This window comes from Bos indicus x Bos taurus, chromosome 3 (genome assembly GCF_003369695.1).
Source record: "Bos indicus x Bos taurus breed Angus x Brahman F1 hybrid chromosome 3, Bos_hybrid_MaternalHap_v2.0, whole genome shotgun sequence".
Taxonomy (NCBI): domain Eukaryota; kingdom Metazoa; phylum Chordata; class Mammalia; order Artiodactyla; family Bovidae; genus Bos; species Bos indicus x Bos taurus.
This window is the reverse complement of record NC_040078.1, coordinates 8,999,430-9,019,076: the sequence shown is the minus strand read 5'-3', so window position 1 is coordinate 9,019,076 and position 19,647 is coordinate 8,999,430. Positions and strand designations below refer to the sequence as shown.

General features: G+C 41.6%; 1 protein-coding gene across 1 annotated transcript in view; it reads right to left on the bottom strand.

Annotated features, from left to right (window-relative positions):
• Nucleotides 1-580: 580 nt before the first annotated feature.
• The window catches only part of SLAMF1 (signaling lymphocytic activation molecule family member 1), a 39,285-nt gene continuing 20,218 nt past the window's right edge, over nucleotides 581-19,647 (bottom strand). Inside the window, exons 4-7 of the mRNA XM_027528444.1 lie at nucleotides 15,122-15,220; nucleotides 10,487-10,560; nucleotides 2,849-2,941; nucleotides 581-1,263 (exon numbers count right to left, since the gene is read on the bottom strand). Coding sequence (XP_027384245.1) covers nucleotides 1,213-1,263; nucleotides 2,849-2,941; nucleotides 10,487-10,560; nucleotides 15,122-15,220 — 317 coding nt within the window. The 3' untranslated portion in view covers nucleotides 581-1,212. The remainder of the gene's footprint in view (nucleotides 1,264-2,848; nucleotides 2,942-10,486; nucleotides 10,561-15,121; nucleotides 15,221-19,647) is intronic.

Genomic DNA, 19,647 nt, shown 5'->3' with positions numbered 1-19,647 from the left:
GAGTTTTGAGCTGGGAAGTTAGTGACTCTTGTTATATGGTTGTAAGACTGTTGGCAGTTTCCTTAAGTGTTTGCTGAGGTCATACAAGACCCTATCAGAAAGAAGAAGTGCTGAAATTCAAGAAGGCCTGTCTGAAAGCAGAGAATAGACGGGAAATAGGACTTCACTGGAAGAGGCTCTTTCTGTCTGCAGCCTATAATTTAAACTATGAAGTATTCAATTAGTTGAAACTGTTGGGCCAAAATATGTTAATTTTCTACTTCAGGATAGATTTAGTGGTGAGGAGAGGTATGCAAAGATTAAGACATGTTTGATAGAGACCCTGAAGACATGAGGCCATGGATGTAAAATGGTCTCACAATCAGTTTGCAGTCTTAGTTGAGGCTCCAGGTTCGTTGCTCAATGGAGTAAATAGAGAACTAGGATTTAAAAATCATTTTGGGAAGTGAAAGTCAAGTTCCTTTGTAATAACAAACACTGGCCAATTTTCTTTAAATCTGACTGCCATTTCCACAGAACAGTACTCTTAAGAATCTTAGGTTTTTTTCATTCCGTTATTCAGAGCTCAGAGACCTCAAAATCATGTTTTCAGTTTATTGACTCTTTAGCTTCCAGGTTTTACAAATAAAATACTTTATTAGCTTCTTTGATAGAATAATGTCAGAGTGTTTTACATACAATGAGGAGTTCGTCCTTCACTGTCTATTCAGAGAGAGAAACTGAGGCACAGAGCCTTGATCAAGTCTACTTGGTGATCGGGAGCAGCTCCCAGACTGCGTACAGGCAGCCAAGGTGTAAGCGGTTCCAGACTCCATGGTCAGCTGTCTGAGATAGGTCCTAGATGTCCTGTGCTGGCTTTCTGCCTTTAGCTTTCATCATCAAGTTGCGGCAAGACTTGATGGTTGCCTGAAGGTCCAGACTCACTGGACCAGCATTATCCATTTCATCGGCTACACTCCGGAGATGTAAAGCTGTATCAACTAGCTCTCTGCTCTGAGCCTGGGCCATGTGCAGAGCAGGCTAAGTGCTTGGGAAGCCTCACTTCCGTATCCATTTCACAGGTATATGTGGAAGCAACGTCACCAGGGAGCCGAACCGAGAAGAATGCAGATGTGCAGATGTCACGAAATGCTTGGGATCCGGGACCAAGTTCAGTGTTTATTTTGGCTCTTCTATATTCCTTCGGAAAGTCCTTTCACTAAGTCTGTGATGTCAGCTCTCTGGAAGCGTCACACTGGCATAGACCGTGAAGGAACCTGATTCCTGGGGGAAAAACAGAACAAGTCTGTGAGGGGAGGGACCAGCACTAGGTTTACAGGCTATAAATGGAAAGTGTGATGCTTAGGAAAAGGAAAGGTTCTCAAGAATCAGGAAGCATTGCAACTTGCTCAGCGTCTGTCACAGCTGGGTTTGTCAAGATTGTTTTGCTGTGAATCATTTTTAAAGTCTCTGTTGAGTTTGTTACAATATTGCTTCTGTTATATGTTTTGGTTTTGGGGCCATGAGGCATGTGGGATCTTAGCTCCCCAACCAGGGATCAAATCCACATCCCCTGCATTGGAAGGCAAAGTGCTAACCACAAGACCTCTGAAACTGTAGAGCTAGAGGCAGCACTCAGGTCCGCAGACTGTCTGCCTGCCCACAGATGGGCTACAGTCTCCTTCAAGCATATGCAAGCCATCAGGGAGACTAGGACAACTGACCCAGTCATCTGAGGACAAGCACTCAATTTAGAGCAGCCAAGAAAGTTCTAAATTACCAAGTTTAAAAAAAGGGAAGATCAGTGAGACCTAAAGGGACAAGGAAGAAGCAGTTCAGGTGGGAGAGGGATGGGGAGGAGATGAAGACTGAGAAGAGAATTCTCATAAGGAGAGGAGATTCAAGAGTCAGAGACACAAAGAGACAAGAGTGGGGGAATTCAGGTGGTTTTGCTGCAAAATGTGAATATATGCCAAGTGCTGTGTTTCTTCCCCAAGAAAGCATCATTAAAAATCTACATGATTTTTTAAACCTTTTAAAGTCAGATTTATGTTTTTACTTCCCTTTGGATAGGAGTGTTCTGTAACTAAACCTCAAAATGAAGACAAGGCATCCTTCCAGGCATTGCTGGGTATGTGTACAGTAGGCTTGAGGAAAATAGGTAAAAGTAGGTATTTCTGTGGTCTTTTGATCCTCCATTATCTCCTAAAATGCTTTATTTTATAAAGCCCAACTGGAGCCAAGACTTCAGCACAGAATTTACTTCTGTTCATTTAGTAAAAGGAAGATTTTTTTTCAAGTAAACTTACTCCATTCTGATCTTGCAATGGGATAAAACAGGTGGGCTAGGCGACATATTCTTTACACGTTTGCAGAGCTCTACTCCTAAATATTCTGATAAATAGGGCTGAATGGAAACTAGGCATGGATATTTTTACAAAGCTCCCCTGGCTATATGCAGCTGGACTTGAGAAGTCCTGGACTCAAGATGCAATTCCTGAACTTAAGCATGCATCAGGATCACTTGGAAGGTGTTTTTTAATGTGCAGATGCCTGGTGACCTGTTATAGACATTCTGATCGAGCAGATCTTAGAGAGAAGTTCCCAGAATCTTTATTTTTAAGAAATATCCCAGCTGATTCTGCTGTGGTCCTTAGACAGCTCTCAGAGAAACACCAGTGAAGAGAAAGCGAGCAGGTGAGAAGCCATGAGGGTTTTCCCAGAAGCCCTGCAATCGAGGCTGCAGATGCTCCTTGCTGCCTGCTTGCCAGGACCTGCGTTCTCCATTTCAGCTCCACACAGGTTCCACCCTTTCCCGGCCTCCACCGATTCCCTCTCTACAGAGAGGAAGCACAGAGTGACACCTCACCTGGATGGGCTCTGGGACAGGCTCTGTGGCAGCGACGTAAATGGTGGTGCAGGGGTCCTGTGCTGGCAGGGGGTCAGGTTTCTTCTGAACAGACTACAAGGGAAACAAAGTAAATAAGCCATTAGTTGAGCAGCAAGTTATTTCCCATCTAATTCTCCTCATGGAGAAGCGCAGAGTCAAGACGTTAGGAGCTGAAAAGTTCTTTGGAGTCATTTGGTCCTTTTCAGGTGAAAGTTTTCCCCCAGATCCCCTGGAACTCAACTCCCTGGGCTTTGCTTAAGACTCCTCGAGTGACATCTTAGAGCTTACAGCCTTGTGAGGCAGCCTGACTTACCATTACCACTTCCTAGCTGTGTTAAAAGTCTTCCTCATAGTGAACTGAAATTGGTGTGGCTCTTACATGGATAGTTGATGAGAATGAGACTTACATAGTATTTTAGTCTCACTCATATCACCTACATAGGGCTTCTCTGACACTCAGACTGTAAAGAATCTGCCCCCAATGTAAGAGACCCAAGTTTGACCCCTGGGTTGGGAAGATCCCCTGGAGAAGGGAATGGCAACACACTCCAGTATTCTTGCCTGGGAAATCCCATGAACAGAGGAGCCTGGTGGGCTATAGTCCATGTGGTTGCAAAGAGTCGGACACGACTGAGTGACACACACATAACACACACACACACACACACACACACACACACACATCACTCACAACATGCAGAGGTCCTGCTATTCCTCACTATCATGGCTTCTCATCAGTTCTCTTTCCTATCTAAATATCGAAGTTAATAATAACCATACATATGCAAGTGTTTTAAGTGTACAAAGTTCTTCACATATATCTTCCCATTTGTCTCACAACCACTCTATATGTTAAATACTATTGTTACTCACATTTCATAGATGAAGATGCTAAAGTCCAGAAAGATTTAGTGCTTTCTTTATGGCACATACAAGAAGTATCAAAGCCAGGATTTTAACGTAAAGCACATGTACTTTCCATCATGCTATTCTTCTTTGGTTACCCCAACTTATAATGACCTCTCCTTTACTTAAATTCCTTAGGTACTTAAAGTCTAATTCTCACATTATGGCACTGTATACAAGACACTCTGATATATTTATACATTGCTTCTCCAAACAAACCATCATTTCCTTGACAAATAGCCTATATATATATATATTTTTTTTTTTTTTTTTTTGCATTCCCTACAAAGCAGTGCTGGGCCCACAAGAACCTTCAGTCGATGTTTGTTAATGTTACTAAGAATGAATTAAAATCCATGATACCAGGACAAAATCAGTGTAGGTGTCAACTGAGACCACATCTCTCTAAGATGGAGATGACATATCTGATGCCTAGAAAGTCATCCTTTCAACATACATAGCGGCCCTGATGTAGAATAATATTATACTCTCCCTTTCCTGAACATAGAGAAAGACTTAACGATGAAGCCCATGGGTTTTAATGGGAGAACACTTGGAATCTTGTCATCTGATAGAAGAGATAAGAAATTGGAAAAGTTTACTAGAGGAAAGAAGATTCAAGGTGTGACATGATCTTTCTTTTCATATGTCTGATGAATTGCCACGTAGAAGAGGAATTACATTTGTTCTATAAAATACTTTAGCTTTAAACCAAGGTTGGAAGCTTTAGGGTAAGATTTTGGTTCAGTATAATGAAGATCTTTCTAATAGCAAAAGAAAAGAAAGAAAATGTTTGTCCTTCAGTTATGTCCGACTCTCTGCAACCCCGTGCATTGTAGCCCTCCAAGCTTCTCTGTCCATGATATTCTCCAGGCAAGAGTACTGGAGTGGGTTTCCATTCCCTTCTCCAGAGGAGCTTCCTGACCCAGGGATTGAACCCAGGTCTCTTGCATTGCAGGCAGATTCTACCATCTGAGCCACCAGGGAAGTAAGAGGTGCTCAAATGTGGGATGAATTGTCTTGCTGCTGCGGCTAAGTCACTTCAGTCGTGTCCAACTCTGTGCAACCCCATAGACGAGAGCCCACTAGGCTCCCCCATCCCTGGGATTCTCAAGGCAAGAACACTGGAGTGGGTTGCCATTTCCTTCTCCAATGCATGAAAGTGAAACGTGAAAGTGAAGTCACTTAGTCGTGTCCGACTCTTAGCGACCCCATGGACTGTAGCCCTCCAGGCTCCTCCATCCATGTGATTTTCCAGGCAAGAGTACTGGAGAGAGGCAGTGAATTACCCACTACTGGAAGTGGTTGGGGTACGGCAGGAATTCTCACACTTTAATGTGCATAAGAATTTCCTAAGGATCTTGTTAGAAGTTTGGTTCTATTTCAGAAGATCTGAGGTGGGAACTTTCTGCATTTCTAATTAGGTCCCAGGTAATGCTTTTAGTAAAAGATTGTTTTAGTAAAAATGAGCTAGCCAGCACTTTGGAAGTAATGTTGTAGAAGATAATTCAAGCAGTAACTGGGTGAAATTAAAGAAGATCTAAATAAAGGAAAGGACATAACATTTTGTGAATTTAAAATTCAGTATTAAAACATACATGATCTTCTCAAGTCGATCACTGCAGTTCTAATTAAAATTCCAGCAAAATTTTAAGGGTCTTGAAAATTGAATCTAAAATATATAGATGAAAATTCAAAGGACTAACATGAGTTTGAGTGAACTTCGGGAGATGGTGATGGACAGGGAGGCCTGGCGTGCTGCGATTCATGGGGTCGCAAAGAGTCGGACACGACTGACCGACTGAACTGAACTGAACTGAAAAATGGCCAAGAACTTGAAGGAGAACAAGTGAAAAGAAAGAAAGTGTTAGTCACTCAGTCGTGTCTGACTCTGCAACCTCACAAACTGTAGCTCGCCAGGCTCTTCTGTCCATAGGATTCTCTGGGCAAGAATACTGGAGTGGGTTGCCATTCCCTTCTCCAGGGGATCTTCTTGACCCAGGGATGGAACCTGGCTCTCCTGCATTGCAGGTAGGTTCTTTACCATGTGAACCACAGATTTATAATGAATCTGTAAGCACAGGTTTGTAAAGACAGTATGGTACTGGTACAAGTGTAAATAACTAGAACAGTGGAGCAGAATAGAGAACTTCAAAATAGATCCACACATATACGGACCCTTGATTTATAATGATGTGGCACTGCAGTGGGTCAAGAACAGTCTTTTAAATATAGTCAATAAGATATACATATGGAAAAATATAAAACAACCCATCTCATACCATACTCAGAAAATCATTTTCAGATACATAACAGACATAACTTTAAAAGATAAACCACACTGTTTGTAGAAGACTGTAGAAGAATATCTTCTAATATTCTTAACTGGAATATCTTCAAAATTTCTTAACCAGAATACAAAAAGTTTTATCTACAAAGGAAGAGATTACTAAATTGTTCTATGGAAAAATTGAGAATATTCCTTTATCAAAATGTATCTGAGAAATTTCAGAGGCAAACCATAAGATGGGTGAAGGTATCTGCTAACATACAACTGCCAAAAAGCCAAAAATATTTAAGTATCTTATGATAATCCCACCCCGAATAGACTGAGACTCAAAGGAAAAATGGGTAAGGGATTTAACAGCCACTTTAAGAAAGAGGATATTAATACGGCAATAAACAATATGAAAAATTGTTCAATTGCTTAATAATTAGTGGAATGCAAAATAAAACTATAAAAAGGTATCCAGCAGAATGACTAAAATTTAAAAGGCTAATAAATAAGAAAGACTTCTTAAGTGAACAATGCAAAGAAATAGAGGAAAGCAATAGAATGGGAAAGACTAGAAGTCTCTTTAAGGAAACTGGAGATATCAAGGAAACATTTCATGAAAGGATGGGCACAAGAGAGGGCAGAAATGCCAAGGACTTAACAGAGACTAAGAAGAGGTGGCAAGAATACACAGAATTATACAAAAGAAGTCTTAATGACTTGGATAATTATGATGGTGTGGTCACTCACCCAGAGCCAGGCATCCTGGAGTGTGAAGTCAAGTGGGCCTTAGGAAACACTACTATGAACAGAGTTAGTGGAGGTGATGGAATTCCAGGTGAGCTCTTTCAAATCCTAAAAAGTGATGCTGTTAAACTGCTGCACTCAATACATCAGCAAATTTGGAAAACTCAGCAGTGGTCACAGAACTGGAAAAGGTCAGTTTTCATTCCAATCCCAAAGAAAGGCAATGCCAAAGAATGTTCAAATTACCACACAGTTGCACTCATTTCATATGCTAGCAAGGTGAAACCTGCTAGAGAATGTCCAGATGTACAAGCTGGGTTTAGAAAGGCAGAAGAACTAGAGATCAAATTGCCAACACTAGAGAAAGCAAGGGGATTCCAGAAAAGCATCTACTTCTGCTTCACTGATGATGTTAGAGCCTTTGACAATGTGAATCACAACAAACTGTGGAAAATTCTTAAAGAGATGGGAATACCAGACTACCTTATCTGTCTGCTGAGAAACCTGTATGCAGATCAAGAAGCAACAGTTAGAACTGGACATGGAACAATGGACTGGCTCCAAATTGGGAAAGGAGTACATCAAAGCTATATATTGTCACCCTACTTATTTAACTTATATGCAGAGTACATCATGAGAAATGCTGAGCTAGATGAATCACAAGCTGGAATCAAGATTGCTAGGAGAAATATGAACAACCTCAGATATGCAGATAGCAACACTCTAATGGCAGAAAGAGAAGAGGAACTAAAGAGCCTCTTGATGAAGGTGAAAGAGAAGAGTGAAAAAAGCTGGCTTAAAACTCAACATTCAAAAAGCTAAGATCATGGCATCCAGGCCCATCACTTCATGGCAAATAGTAGGGAAAAGTGGAAACAGTGACAGATTTTATTTTCTTAGGCTCCAAAATCACTGCAGATGGTGACTGCAGCCATGAAATTAAAAGACACTCGCTCCGTGGAAGGAAAGCTATGACAAACCTAGCCAATGTATTAAAAAGCAGAGACATCACTTTGCCAACAAAGGTCCATATAGTCAAAGCTATGGTTTTTCCATGTATGGATGAGAGAGTTGGACTATAAAGAAGGCTGAGCACTAAAGAATTCATGCTTTTAAATTGTGGTGCCAGAGAAGACTCTTGAGAGTTTCTTGGGCTGCAAAGAATCAAACCAGTCAATCCTAAAGGAAATCAATCCTGAATATTCATTGGAAGGACTGATGCTGAAGCTGAAGCTCCAATACTTTGGCCAACTAATGCAAAGAGCCAACTCATTGGAAAAGACCCTGATGCTGGGAAAAACTGAAGGCAAAAGGAGAAGGGGGTGCAGAGGATAAGATGGTTAGATAGCATCACTGACTCAGTGGACATGAATTTCAACAAACACCAGGATATAGCAAAGGACAAGGAAGCCTGGCATGCTATAGTCCATGGTATTGCAAAGTGTCAGACACAGCTTAGTGACTGAACAACACCGCCATCAAGTTTTGATTAGAATGTATAACAGCTGAAACTCTGGTATACAGGTGCAAAAAAGTAAATTGATATGCATATTTTGAAATACAGCTTGGCCTTGTCTAGTCAATTTGAAGACATGTATACTGTATGACTTAGCAATTCTACGTCTAGACACATCCCCCCCAAAATATGTACACATATCTACCAAGAAGCACACATACGAATACGAATAGCTGTAGTTTTCATAATCCCTCAGACTAGAAATAAAGTAAATGTCCATCAATAGTTCATTGGAAAAATAAACTCTAGTATATGCATATATCGATATACCATAAAGCAATGACTATGAATGCATTGTATCTAAGCTCAAAGACATGGATGCATCTTATTAAGGTAATATTAAGCAAAAGCAACCAGACATAGGAGGAAAAATACTGTAGGATTCCATTTTTATAAAGTCAAAAAAAAGAGTAAACTTTATTTCTAGGAAGTAAGGATAAGGAATCTTTGAGGAGGAGAGAGAAGAGAGTGATTAGGAGACATACAAGAGGGTCTTCTAGGGGTCCGGATGATGTTCTGTTCCTTGATCTAGGGGTTAGTTTTATGGTCCTAAAAGACTCAACACTGAGAGATATAATTTCTCCTCAAATATAATAGATGTGCCGATTCAGTGCAATCCTAATAGGACTTTTCCTCTTTTTGTGATGCTTGAGAAGCTGATTCTAAAATACATATGAAAGTAGAAAGGGACAAGGATAGTCAAAACTCTTGAAGGAAAACAAGATGAGAAGGCTTTATTGGATATGAAGATAGGATACCTCATTGAGGTGACATTTACAGATTGTGCACTGTCTAGTATGCATGTTATGCTGTTAATCACTCAGTTGTGTCTGACTCTTTGCGACCCCATGGACTGTAACCTGCCAGGCTCATCTGTCCATGAAATTCTCCAGGCAAGAATGCTGGAGTGGGTTGACATTTCCCCCTCCCAGAGATCTTCTGAACCCGGGGATTGAACCCAGGTCTCCTGCATTGCAGGCAGATTCTTTACCATCTGAGCCACCAGGGAGTAAAAAGAGATGCTAACAACATGGGATCGAATAGATAGGGAAGGCACTGTGGTAAACTTGAACCTGATTACCTAAAAGTATAAATGCAAAAGAGGTTCTCTTGGGACTCATATATTTAAATGGAGTTTGGTTCTCAATGGTAGTCATGGCCTGTGAAACAAATCCTCCAGGCCTCTAGGGGACAGCAGAAAGAAGATTTTTGTCCAAGAGTTAATCTCTGGCTTACAGAAATGCATTTACTGTCATCTGATGCAATTTCCCAAGGTGTTAATCAAAACTGTATTTACCTTCACATCTTTTACTCAAGAATTTGCCTTCCCCTATAGCCTAAAGGTCAGATTCTGGCCTATACATCACTTAGAATTGCTTTCAGTTCTGAAAAACTATAATATCTTCATCAGTTCAGTTCAGCCACTCAGTTGTGTCCTTCTTTTTGCAACCCCGTGCCCTGCATCACGTGAGGCTTCCCTGTCCCTCACCAACTCCCAGAGATGTACTATCTTCATATTTAACCATTATCCTTTAGCCACCCTCTTACTTCTAACATATCTGCTCCTCAACTTTATCTTGACTCTTTTTTAAAATCCAGCTCTTCCATTTCAATCCAACCATCACTCCATCACAGTTCTGCTTTCATCTCCTGCCTACATACCCTCTTCCATCTCACCAACCACTCTCTAGGCAGAATCCTCAAGATCCTCCTTCTTTATCTCTTTGATGTTTGCAAACTCTTAAACTTGGATCAAACCAACATGGCACACAATAGCCTTTCTCAACCATTCCCTCTCTCTTTAAGCTGCATCCTTTTCCTTAGAGAAGGAAAGAGTTTGATAACATGGAACTGTAAACTCCTAAAATGCCAGAGAGGGAAGGAGCCATACATTACATGTTTCTAGTGTCCTCATTTTTTTCCTATGAAGAAACAGATGGCTAGAAAAGTACCCAGTGTTTCCCACATTTCAAATAATAAATCATCCCATCTGACACTGAAGTTTAATGCCCTTTTAGAGAGCTCTTGTTCTTGCCTTCTGCTTTCCAAATTTCTTCTGCCTCATAACTCATGTACAACAACAAATGTCAGGCATGCAAAGTGAACTGACTGGCCAGGGAGTCCATGGGAAACATGACAGGTCCACCTCAGACAAAGAAAGTATAGAACTTACACCTGATGTCTGGACTTGGGCATAGATAGTAAGGCTTTTTGCTTCCGTTGTTGGCTGGTAATTGTCTGTTTTACCTGGGGAAAAGAAACCATAATTGTTATGTCTCTCTCTCTGGTTTCCAGCATGAACTCTGCTCAGACTTCTCTGGTCTTTGCACCTTGATGCATACCACCTACCCCAGGAGTACCATAGAGAAAAGCATCGAGTCCCAAATCCCGTGCACATTTGTCCTATGGCATTAGGTTAGTCACTTGATCTCTCTGGGCCTAATGTCCTTATCTGTAAAATGAAATGGAAATACCTGCCTCTCAGGGCTGTTGTGATGATTACATGACATATTACCTGTAAAGTGTATAGGACGGTGCCTGGCACATAGTGTTACATGTAATTGTTAAGTGTAATTGATATGCCATTTGATTAATTTGATCTCTCTATTGTTTGATGTGCATATCTAGTCTCCTATTAGAATTTCAAGTTTTTTAAGGGTATGGAAAGTTATTTATACCTCTTTTGTATTCTTCAGTTCATAGAGGTTCATTCACAGCTTTCTCAACTCCTAGTTTCTGGGGAACAGGTAGATGTGTAGTGGGAGGGGTGTAAGAGGGATGATCGGCCAGGGACTATTTGGAATAAAGCCGCCATGTCATTCTAATGCCTACCATCTTTTTTTTTCCCCCCCTCAAAGTCCAGGGTCTCTGAAAATTAATATGCTGCAGAACATTTAAATTTTTAAATAGTTTTAAACTTTTTTCTTTTTAAATCTATAGAAATAATTCATTGCTACAAAAACTTAAATAGTAGAGAGCAAAAAGTACTTCCTCCTTCCTCCTTCCTCCTTCACTCAGTAACCAGTATGATTTCATTCTCAGAAGTAATAGTTTTCAACAGTTTGATGTATCTCTTCCAGATGAACTCTGTACAATAGAACTTCATCTTTGATGATGGAAATATTCCCTGTCAGCAATTTAAGTAGCCGCAAGTCTCACGTGACTACTGAGCACTTGAGCTGAGGCTAATGCAACTGAGGAATTGAACCTTCAGTTCAACTCAGTTCAATTTTAAATTGCTTTCAGTACTATTAAAAAGAATATACATAAATGCATAATTTAATCACTGTGCTGTGCAGCAGAAATTAACACAACATTATAAATCAACTATACTTCAAATTTTTTTTTAAAACAATTGCATTTAATTCTAATTAATTTAAATTTAAATAGCCACATGTGGCTGGTGACCACCAGTGTGGTTCTGGACACTTGTATAGACTTTTTTAATGCAAATATGGTCATTCCATACACACTTCTCTGTAACACGACCTTCTCCCTTACCATATATTGAGGACATTTTCCTTGCTAAGGCAGTAGATCAATCTCATTCTTTCTGATGTTTCATGGTATTCCTTGCATGCATCATGTAGCAGTGAGAATGATGGAGGGAAAAAACAGAAGCAAGGATGCCTGTTTTGGGGACTATTGCAAAGTCCAAGCAAAAGCAATGGGGCTTAACACAGAGGAAATCACAGTCTTCAGGGTAGACTTATTTTAACACCAGTTAATTTATTCTCTTAAAAAACTAGACATGTCTCTGAGGAAATAGCACTTAGGAGAGGTATATTTTTATTTGGAAGGAAAAGGCCTTGTGTGTATGTTCGCGATAAAGGTGGTGGAACGTGCTGCTTGAGGGTGTGACCCTTGGGGAGGAAATGATGGGCAGCCCCAGGAGAAGCTCAGAGAATTCAAAGAAACCAAAATATGGTTTTCCTGTGTGGGTGTGGGCATGGAGTGCTTACCTTCCTGGTGGTTGCAACTTCTCTTTTTTGGTCTGAGTGGATAATTGGCTGAGGAGTGTGCATATGTTTGGATACGGGAATGGAGAATAGAGGTTGGAGTGATCAGAGGAGATAACAGAAGGATTGCAAGTTAGTTCTGTGAAATACATCCTTTCAGTTCAAATCTGGAGTGTCTGCACAGTTATAACCCTCACTCAGCACTATCCTTGGTGTTGTAGGGGAGCAGAGACGGTACAGAATAAATTCTGGCCCTTAAGGACTTGCAGTCTTTCAGGTCAGCTCAAGCTGAAAATTACAATAGAGGGGACAGTCTTAAACGGTCAGAGGATGCAAAAGGCTGTATGTTGCTTCTCAAAAAGACTGCTGGATCAAGATAATTCAGTCTCATGCATTTTTTCCTCAATGCAGGGACAAGTTTTCATGAACCAGCTCAACTCTAGTCACTGAGACCTTAAGATCTAATGAAAAAGTTCTTGGCCTTAGAATTGGGGCATCTACCTTCTAGTCCTCAGTGGTTGTGTGGCATTAGATAACGCATGTCATCTCAATGGATCTCTTCTACCATCACTGTAAAATAAAGCAGTGGACTGTCTACTATTCTTTTTCTTTTTTTAATTTCATTTTATTTTTAAACTTTACAATATTGTATTGGTTTTGCCAAACATCGAAATGAATCCACCACAGGTATACTTGTGTTCCCCATCCTGAACCCTCCTCCCTCCTCCCTCCCCATACCATCCCTCTGGGTCGTCCCAGTGCACCAGCCCCAAGCATCCAGTATCGTGCATCGAACCTGGACTGGCGTTAAGTTGTCTCATGCTACCCTAACCTCAAGTATTGATACTTTAAATCCGCTCTCTGTGCCCGTCCCAGAGCCTTCCAGTGCTGCCCTCTGCTGGCAACAGGATTTAAATAGTAATGCCTGGAGAATCCCAGGGACAGCGGAGCCTGGTGGGCTGCAGTCTTTGGGGTCGCACAGAGTTGGACACGACTGAAGCGACTTAGCAGCAGCAGCAGCCTGCGTTAAACACTGTTTATTTGTGTATGTTATGTATCGATGCATCTATTTATCCATCATCCATCACTTATCAGTGCTTTCTGGTATTGACTCTTGAATCCCCACAAAAACGCCATGAAGTATGTATTATTATCCCCATTTTGCAGAGGAGAAGTTAGATTATCTGTTTGATCACAGAACTCATAAGTGGCAAAGTTTGCATTTGAAGGCTAAAATCTCTGTTCTTACCCAATGTACCTCCCGAGCCCGGAATTTCCAGAGAGTCCATTTGAAAAGCTTCACATGGACTGCATTCTGGAAATGACGCTGGTAGAAGTTGCCAATAAAATCTCTTGAACAAAGTCTTATGGGGTTACGATAATTGAGCATAGGTTTTAACCACAGATTTAAAGCAAGATTTTTGCGTGTTCCTGGCTTACAAAGAACACACAGTGATCAGAAACAAGGATGGGTATGTGTGTTGGGAAAAGTGATAGAGAATTATTGCGGGGTGGGGAGTACTAGTCCCTTCAGAGGCAACCACGTGATAGCAGCATGTAGCGGAGGAAAGAGTGTGGGTTAGGATCCCAGAGCCTTCGCCAGCAGGGTTAATGCAGATACGTTAATCTCAGTTTTCTCGTTGCTAGTATTTCAGTGCTGCTTCATCGTCTTAGCCAACAGTGGCTACCCTGCCTCATCCCCATAAGCTTTCATCGTGATGTCTGTCTGAATCGCCCCACCCCCTCCCAGTTCCTCCCCAGCTACCTCTTAGATGGAGGAAATGAGACAATGTAGGTGGCCTGCTATGACCTAGATTATTTAATATAAGCAAAACCAACATCAGAGTGCTGAGGTAGGGCTTTTCCAAGAAGGTTGTATGTGGAGAACATTAATCTGCTTGAGAATGAGATTGGCCATCAGATCTGTGGTGTGAAGATCAAGTTCCATCTTCCCCGTGGGCGGACCAACTCGGGGACCTGTCCCGATTGTGGAGCAGGAGCTTCTGCTGCTAGCGTGGGTGGGTGGTGGGTAGTGTGGCCAAGGAGAGCACATGGCCTTGAGATATTGAATCAGAGGACAGCGAGGAGGCCAGGAGATACTAGCTTGGCATTGAAACCTCAAGGGAATCATTGGACCTTAATTGTTTCAGTCCACCCTGGGTGACTTTCCATAACTATTTAGTTTGGCTTTAAGTGACCTCATGGATTGCACGCTTGACCAAGGTGAGTCAGAACATGTGCTAAATCGTAGTAAACTGTGTTCCCTCTGCTGTGTTCTGATGACCTGTGGGCCTTCCCAGAGGAACATACTCTGGGAGTTGGAACACATGTTTGCAGTTCTGATTCCCTCACCAACCAGCTGGGTGACCTTGCAGGAGTCACTTAGCCTCTCTGTGCCTTGGTTACCCCACTGCAACTTACTATAAGGTTCTTTTTATCAGTCAGTAGATATAGCTTCCCTTGAACAAGATCCAAGACTCCTCTGAATTCTGCTCCTAGTTTAAGCCTCTTATCTGGCCCCTTTCAGCATCCTATACACACTTCAGATGCAGTGCTAGTTATACTGAATTTAAATTATCTGTGTAATGTCTCCTGTGTTAGATATCTGTGGTTCATCTTTCCTTTCATCCCTATAGACTAGCGTGGTGGGGGGGGCGGGGGTGGATCAAGCAAGACATGTTGAATGAGACTGAATTAAACAAAGTCTCAGGATATGTTTATTTAGTGTTTTTGCAAAGGTGCTTGCTCCCTGCAGAAAGCCAAAGTGGTGAGAGCAAGTGCTCATGGGGAGAGGTCCCTTGCTTACCACGGGGAGTCTGATAAGAATCTCTTTGTTGTCAGGCACCTACCTCTTCTTCTCAACAGTAGTATCACCACTTGGAGAACCATGATATTGCCAACGATGCCCCCTAAGAAGAGCCCAGCATATAGTCCCCATTGTCTTGATTCTGGAAAAAAAAAAGTTAAAGGGCAAACTCAAAAGTGCTGTGAGTTTAAAAACATCCCACGCAGAAGTGGGGAGACCTAGCCTCATGTTTTCTGCCTATGTTTTTTCTCAAGGGAGACATTAATTCTCATAGCTTTAGAGATCAAATTTAGCCCACTGAAGAGTTCCAGATCTGTTTCCTTATCCTGATTTCCGTCGCTATACTTGACTTCCATACACCTAGTTTCTGTAAAGACTCTTCTACTCAGATGTTTTATTTTTCACTTCACTTGAGACATTTTACCACATGACTAAAGCTAAACTTATCTTTGTTTTTTCCTAAGTCCATCTCTCTGCTAGGTTTCTCTGTTTGTAAATTTCTAATGTGTCCTGTATCCATTTTGGTAAAAAGAACACAATGGCTCCACATGCTGCCCCCACACTCCCACACAGTTCTCATGAGACACCACGAGGAAGGAGGATCTACTTTACTTTTAAAATAAACACAGTAGTGCTATTATTGTCCTTCCATGCAAATAATTGTATTGAACTAACTAGACCTGAACTGAAAGAAAAGCATGTAGTTTTCCTCTGAATCATTCCCGCATTTAATATTAGCACTAGACCACCAGTCACTAAGTTAAAAATCAGAGAGCCAGTTTTCATTGTTTTCTCTCCTCTCCCTCCTTTACCAAATCCTTCTGAACCAGGAGCAGCATTTTAATAAATAAGACATTTAGCTCAAAAAGATAATAATAGATAATTACTGAGCATTTACAATGGACCAAGCATTTTTTAGTGCATTGTCTATTAATGCATTTAATCCTCAAAGCAATCCTATGAGGTAGATACTCATTACTCCCATTTTGTGGATAAGGAAGAGGGCACAGAGATCCTTGAGAACTATAGGTTGGTCTAAGAGTAGAAACATGGCTGAATATTGAAGACAGACTTCTTGGAGACTCAGGGAGATGTATGGGCTTGGGGTTAAGTTACATCAGGGTAATGAACAGTGGCTGACAACCCAAAGCACTAGGTTTCTAAGTGAAGTAATAGCATTCACATTCTAAATAGAAAGACATCAGGAGGTACTGTTACATTAATGAGTAAGGGTAACTTGTAAAGATGATTGTGAAATCAGGCTGATTGTTGTTAAACCTGTGATAGATTTGTTGGGAAGTAACTGAAAGAAAGGAATAAGTAGAGGACAGAAGGGCAGGGTACTTACAGACACAATTCAGACATTTACAGAGTTGGCCAGAGATATAGCCTGAAGTTGCAACAAACTGATAAAATGCATCCTGCCAAGATCCAACTGCGCCTGATAGATGAGCAGAAGTTGCCTCCAGGATTTGAAAAGATTTTTTTCTTTCTAGGTCTTTAACACATCAAGTCATCCCAGGGAGTCCCACCGAACTGGGGTTTTGTAAGCATCTTGATTATAGAGTTTCTTCCCAGAACTTAACATATTTTAACTCAGCCAGATAACAATTTTAGCAGTCTCATGACCCCCAGTCAAAAAGCAAGGGTGCAGAGTTGTAAGAAGGCTACTAAATTTACATAAAGCCTGAAATGTGAGTACAGAGTCACTGCGGAAGCTGGAGTTGCCCTATGAACAGCTCTAGCCTGAATGGCTGAGGGCTGCTGAGAGCCCACTTCACGTGTGTGTATGTGTGTGTGTGTGTATCTGAGGAACAGTGACAGATTGATTATTTAGTGCTTATGTTGCCAACACCAGAAAACTCATAGAGAAACCTTTCAAATCCTAAGATAAAGAAGCAGGGCCCGCAGCCTAAGTACCGCCAGGTTTCTTCAACCCATGGGATGGACCCAGTAAACGGTTATAGTAGCACGTAGTATTTCAAGACTATTTACTCTTTTTCTTCCCTCGTGTATTTTGAGATCTTCTAAAACAACAGGACAAGCACTGCAACTACATAAGTGAATTTAAAAAATAGCATTTCTTTCAAATTTCTTTTATATAAAAATAAAACCAATAAGGTGGTGTACCTAAAACTAGAAAATAGCAAGATAGCTAAATAAATTAAAGTAAAACTAGAAAATAGAAGATGACATAAGTGCATTAGTCACAGCTGCCAAATGAGAGTTTCTTGTGTTGTGACAGCCCAGCCACCTACCTACTCACATAAACTAAAAATAACTGGGGCATATTATGGCCCAGAGGACATAATAGCAAGTGCTCTCTCTTTCTTTTCAGGGTCTCAGGAAGATGAAAGCCATCTGATCCTCTTGTCCTATGACATACATGACCCACTTCTGCCAGGTCTGCCACATCGGAAAGGCAACCTGGTCACAGTCCTGAAAGACATTTCATAAGCCCTAATTTCCCCCTTAATCTTTGGATACAAATTAATATGAATCTATTGGAGGATGTAAGTTATAGGACCACAGACTTTTTTTTTTTAACTTTAAAGGAATTACAGAGCTTATCGGGCTCAGCTCACTGGTTTGATGTTGAGAAAACAGAGACCCAGGCAAGCATACCTAGAGTCACAGAAGAAGGCAGTGGCCAAAACGGGTGAGAAGAGACCTGAAGGCTTCACAGTTTGTTTTAGCCTATGGAGGTGAGGCCTCTTACAATGAGAGCAGCAGAAGGGTAGGACGCCTGGCAGATGTTCTGAGTCAAAAGCTCTCTGAGGTCCCAGCTCACCCCTCACCAACCTTCATCCCACATCTGCAGGTGTCTCTCCTCTGCTTCCTCCCACTGCACCTTCACCAGTCCCATCGCCTGCCTAGCCCTGGCCCCAGGCCAAGCTTAACTCCTCTGTGTAACTCTTCCCTCCACTCCAGCTCCCATTCTTCCATCTCCTTTGGACTCTGAAGCCCCTTGATTTATGTCCTACATCTGAAAATTATCTTTGCTGTGGAGACTGTCTTCAGGGAGGGCACCTGGAGCCAGACAGATGGACTCAAATTCTGGGTCTACCACTTGATAGCTCTGTGACCTCCAGAGGCCTCATACCCTCTGGGGTCCCTGTTTCCTCAATGTCAGAACAAACATAAAAATATTCAGTTCGCAGAGTTGTTCTGATGAACCAATGAAATAACATATGGAAAGTGCTTAGAGTAATGCCTAGAATCTAGCATGTGGTGCGTGCATGATAAATCACTTCCGATTTATCACAACAGAGAGTTGTGTCCGACTCTTTGTGGCCCTAAGAACTGTAGCCCACCAGGCTCCTCTGTCCATGAGATTCTCCATCCCATGGATATTCTCCAGGTAAGAATACTGGAGTAGGTCACCATGCCCTCATTCCAAGGGATCTTCCTGACCCAGGGATCAAACCTGCATCTCCTGCATTGGCAGACGGGTTCTTTACCATTAGTACCACCTGGGACTCCCAAGGCAAGTGGAATTGATGTTTATTCACCACACGCTTCCCAGGTGTAGCTTCTACACTTGGTGTTCACCTTTTTGGTGCTCTTATTCAATTATGATATGCATATGGAAACTAAATGTCACGGACTGCCTTTGGCAATTTAAATAAATATGGACAACAAAAAGCTACTTCTACAGCTTGTGGGGGTCAGGATGCCCACAATCTCTTTAATTTCTCTCCTGCAGCCCTCTAGTCTGAGCTGTCCTGAGTGCAAGGTTCAGTGCCTTCACCCATTTCCACACACACAAAAAATAAAACCAAAAAACCTATACTAAGAATTTTGTTGGGGGACTTCCCTGGTGATCCAGTGGTTAAGACTCTATGCTTCCACTTCAAGGGGCATGAGCTCAGTAGCTGGTCTGGGAATTCAGATCCTGCATGCTGTGTGGTGTAGCAAAAACAAACAAAGAGACTGTCATGGGTTCGAATCCTCTACTGCAGATTTGAAAGTTCACAAGGAGCAGATTCCATCGTGAAAAGGGAAGCTTTCTAACACATGAGAGGCTCAGACCCTATCTTTCTCTTTCTATACCTACACAAGCAACACCTTCCCCCATTATAACACAGAAGTATTTAACCTACAGCTGGATTCTTTGGGGGAGGGAGGTCTTATCTTCTGCTCTCCATAAAGAGCAGCTTACACTCTTCATAAAGCATTTATGAAGCTCTTTATCCTAAAGAAGCTCTGTTCCCTCCCAAAGAGGAATTCTAATAGTGGTTTCTTTAATATGATCATGTTTTTCTAACCCAGTAAGGTGTAGGAGTCCTATCTAGATGGTAAACTCCTTGAAGGTAGACCCTGTACCTTATACTTCACATGCCTTTCCCTTTCCACATGACACAGTATAGGGCAGGGGGCACTCAATATGCACATGATGGACAAGTGATTTAAGTTAAATTAAATTAGGAGCCATAGAATGAAGTTTGGAGAAGACTATCATATACCCTTTGGCTAAGAATTATCAGAACTCTAAGTTCAGTGGTAAAGAATCCACCTTCCAGTGCAGGAGACACAGCAGATACAGGTTTGATCCCTGAGTCGGGAAGA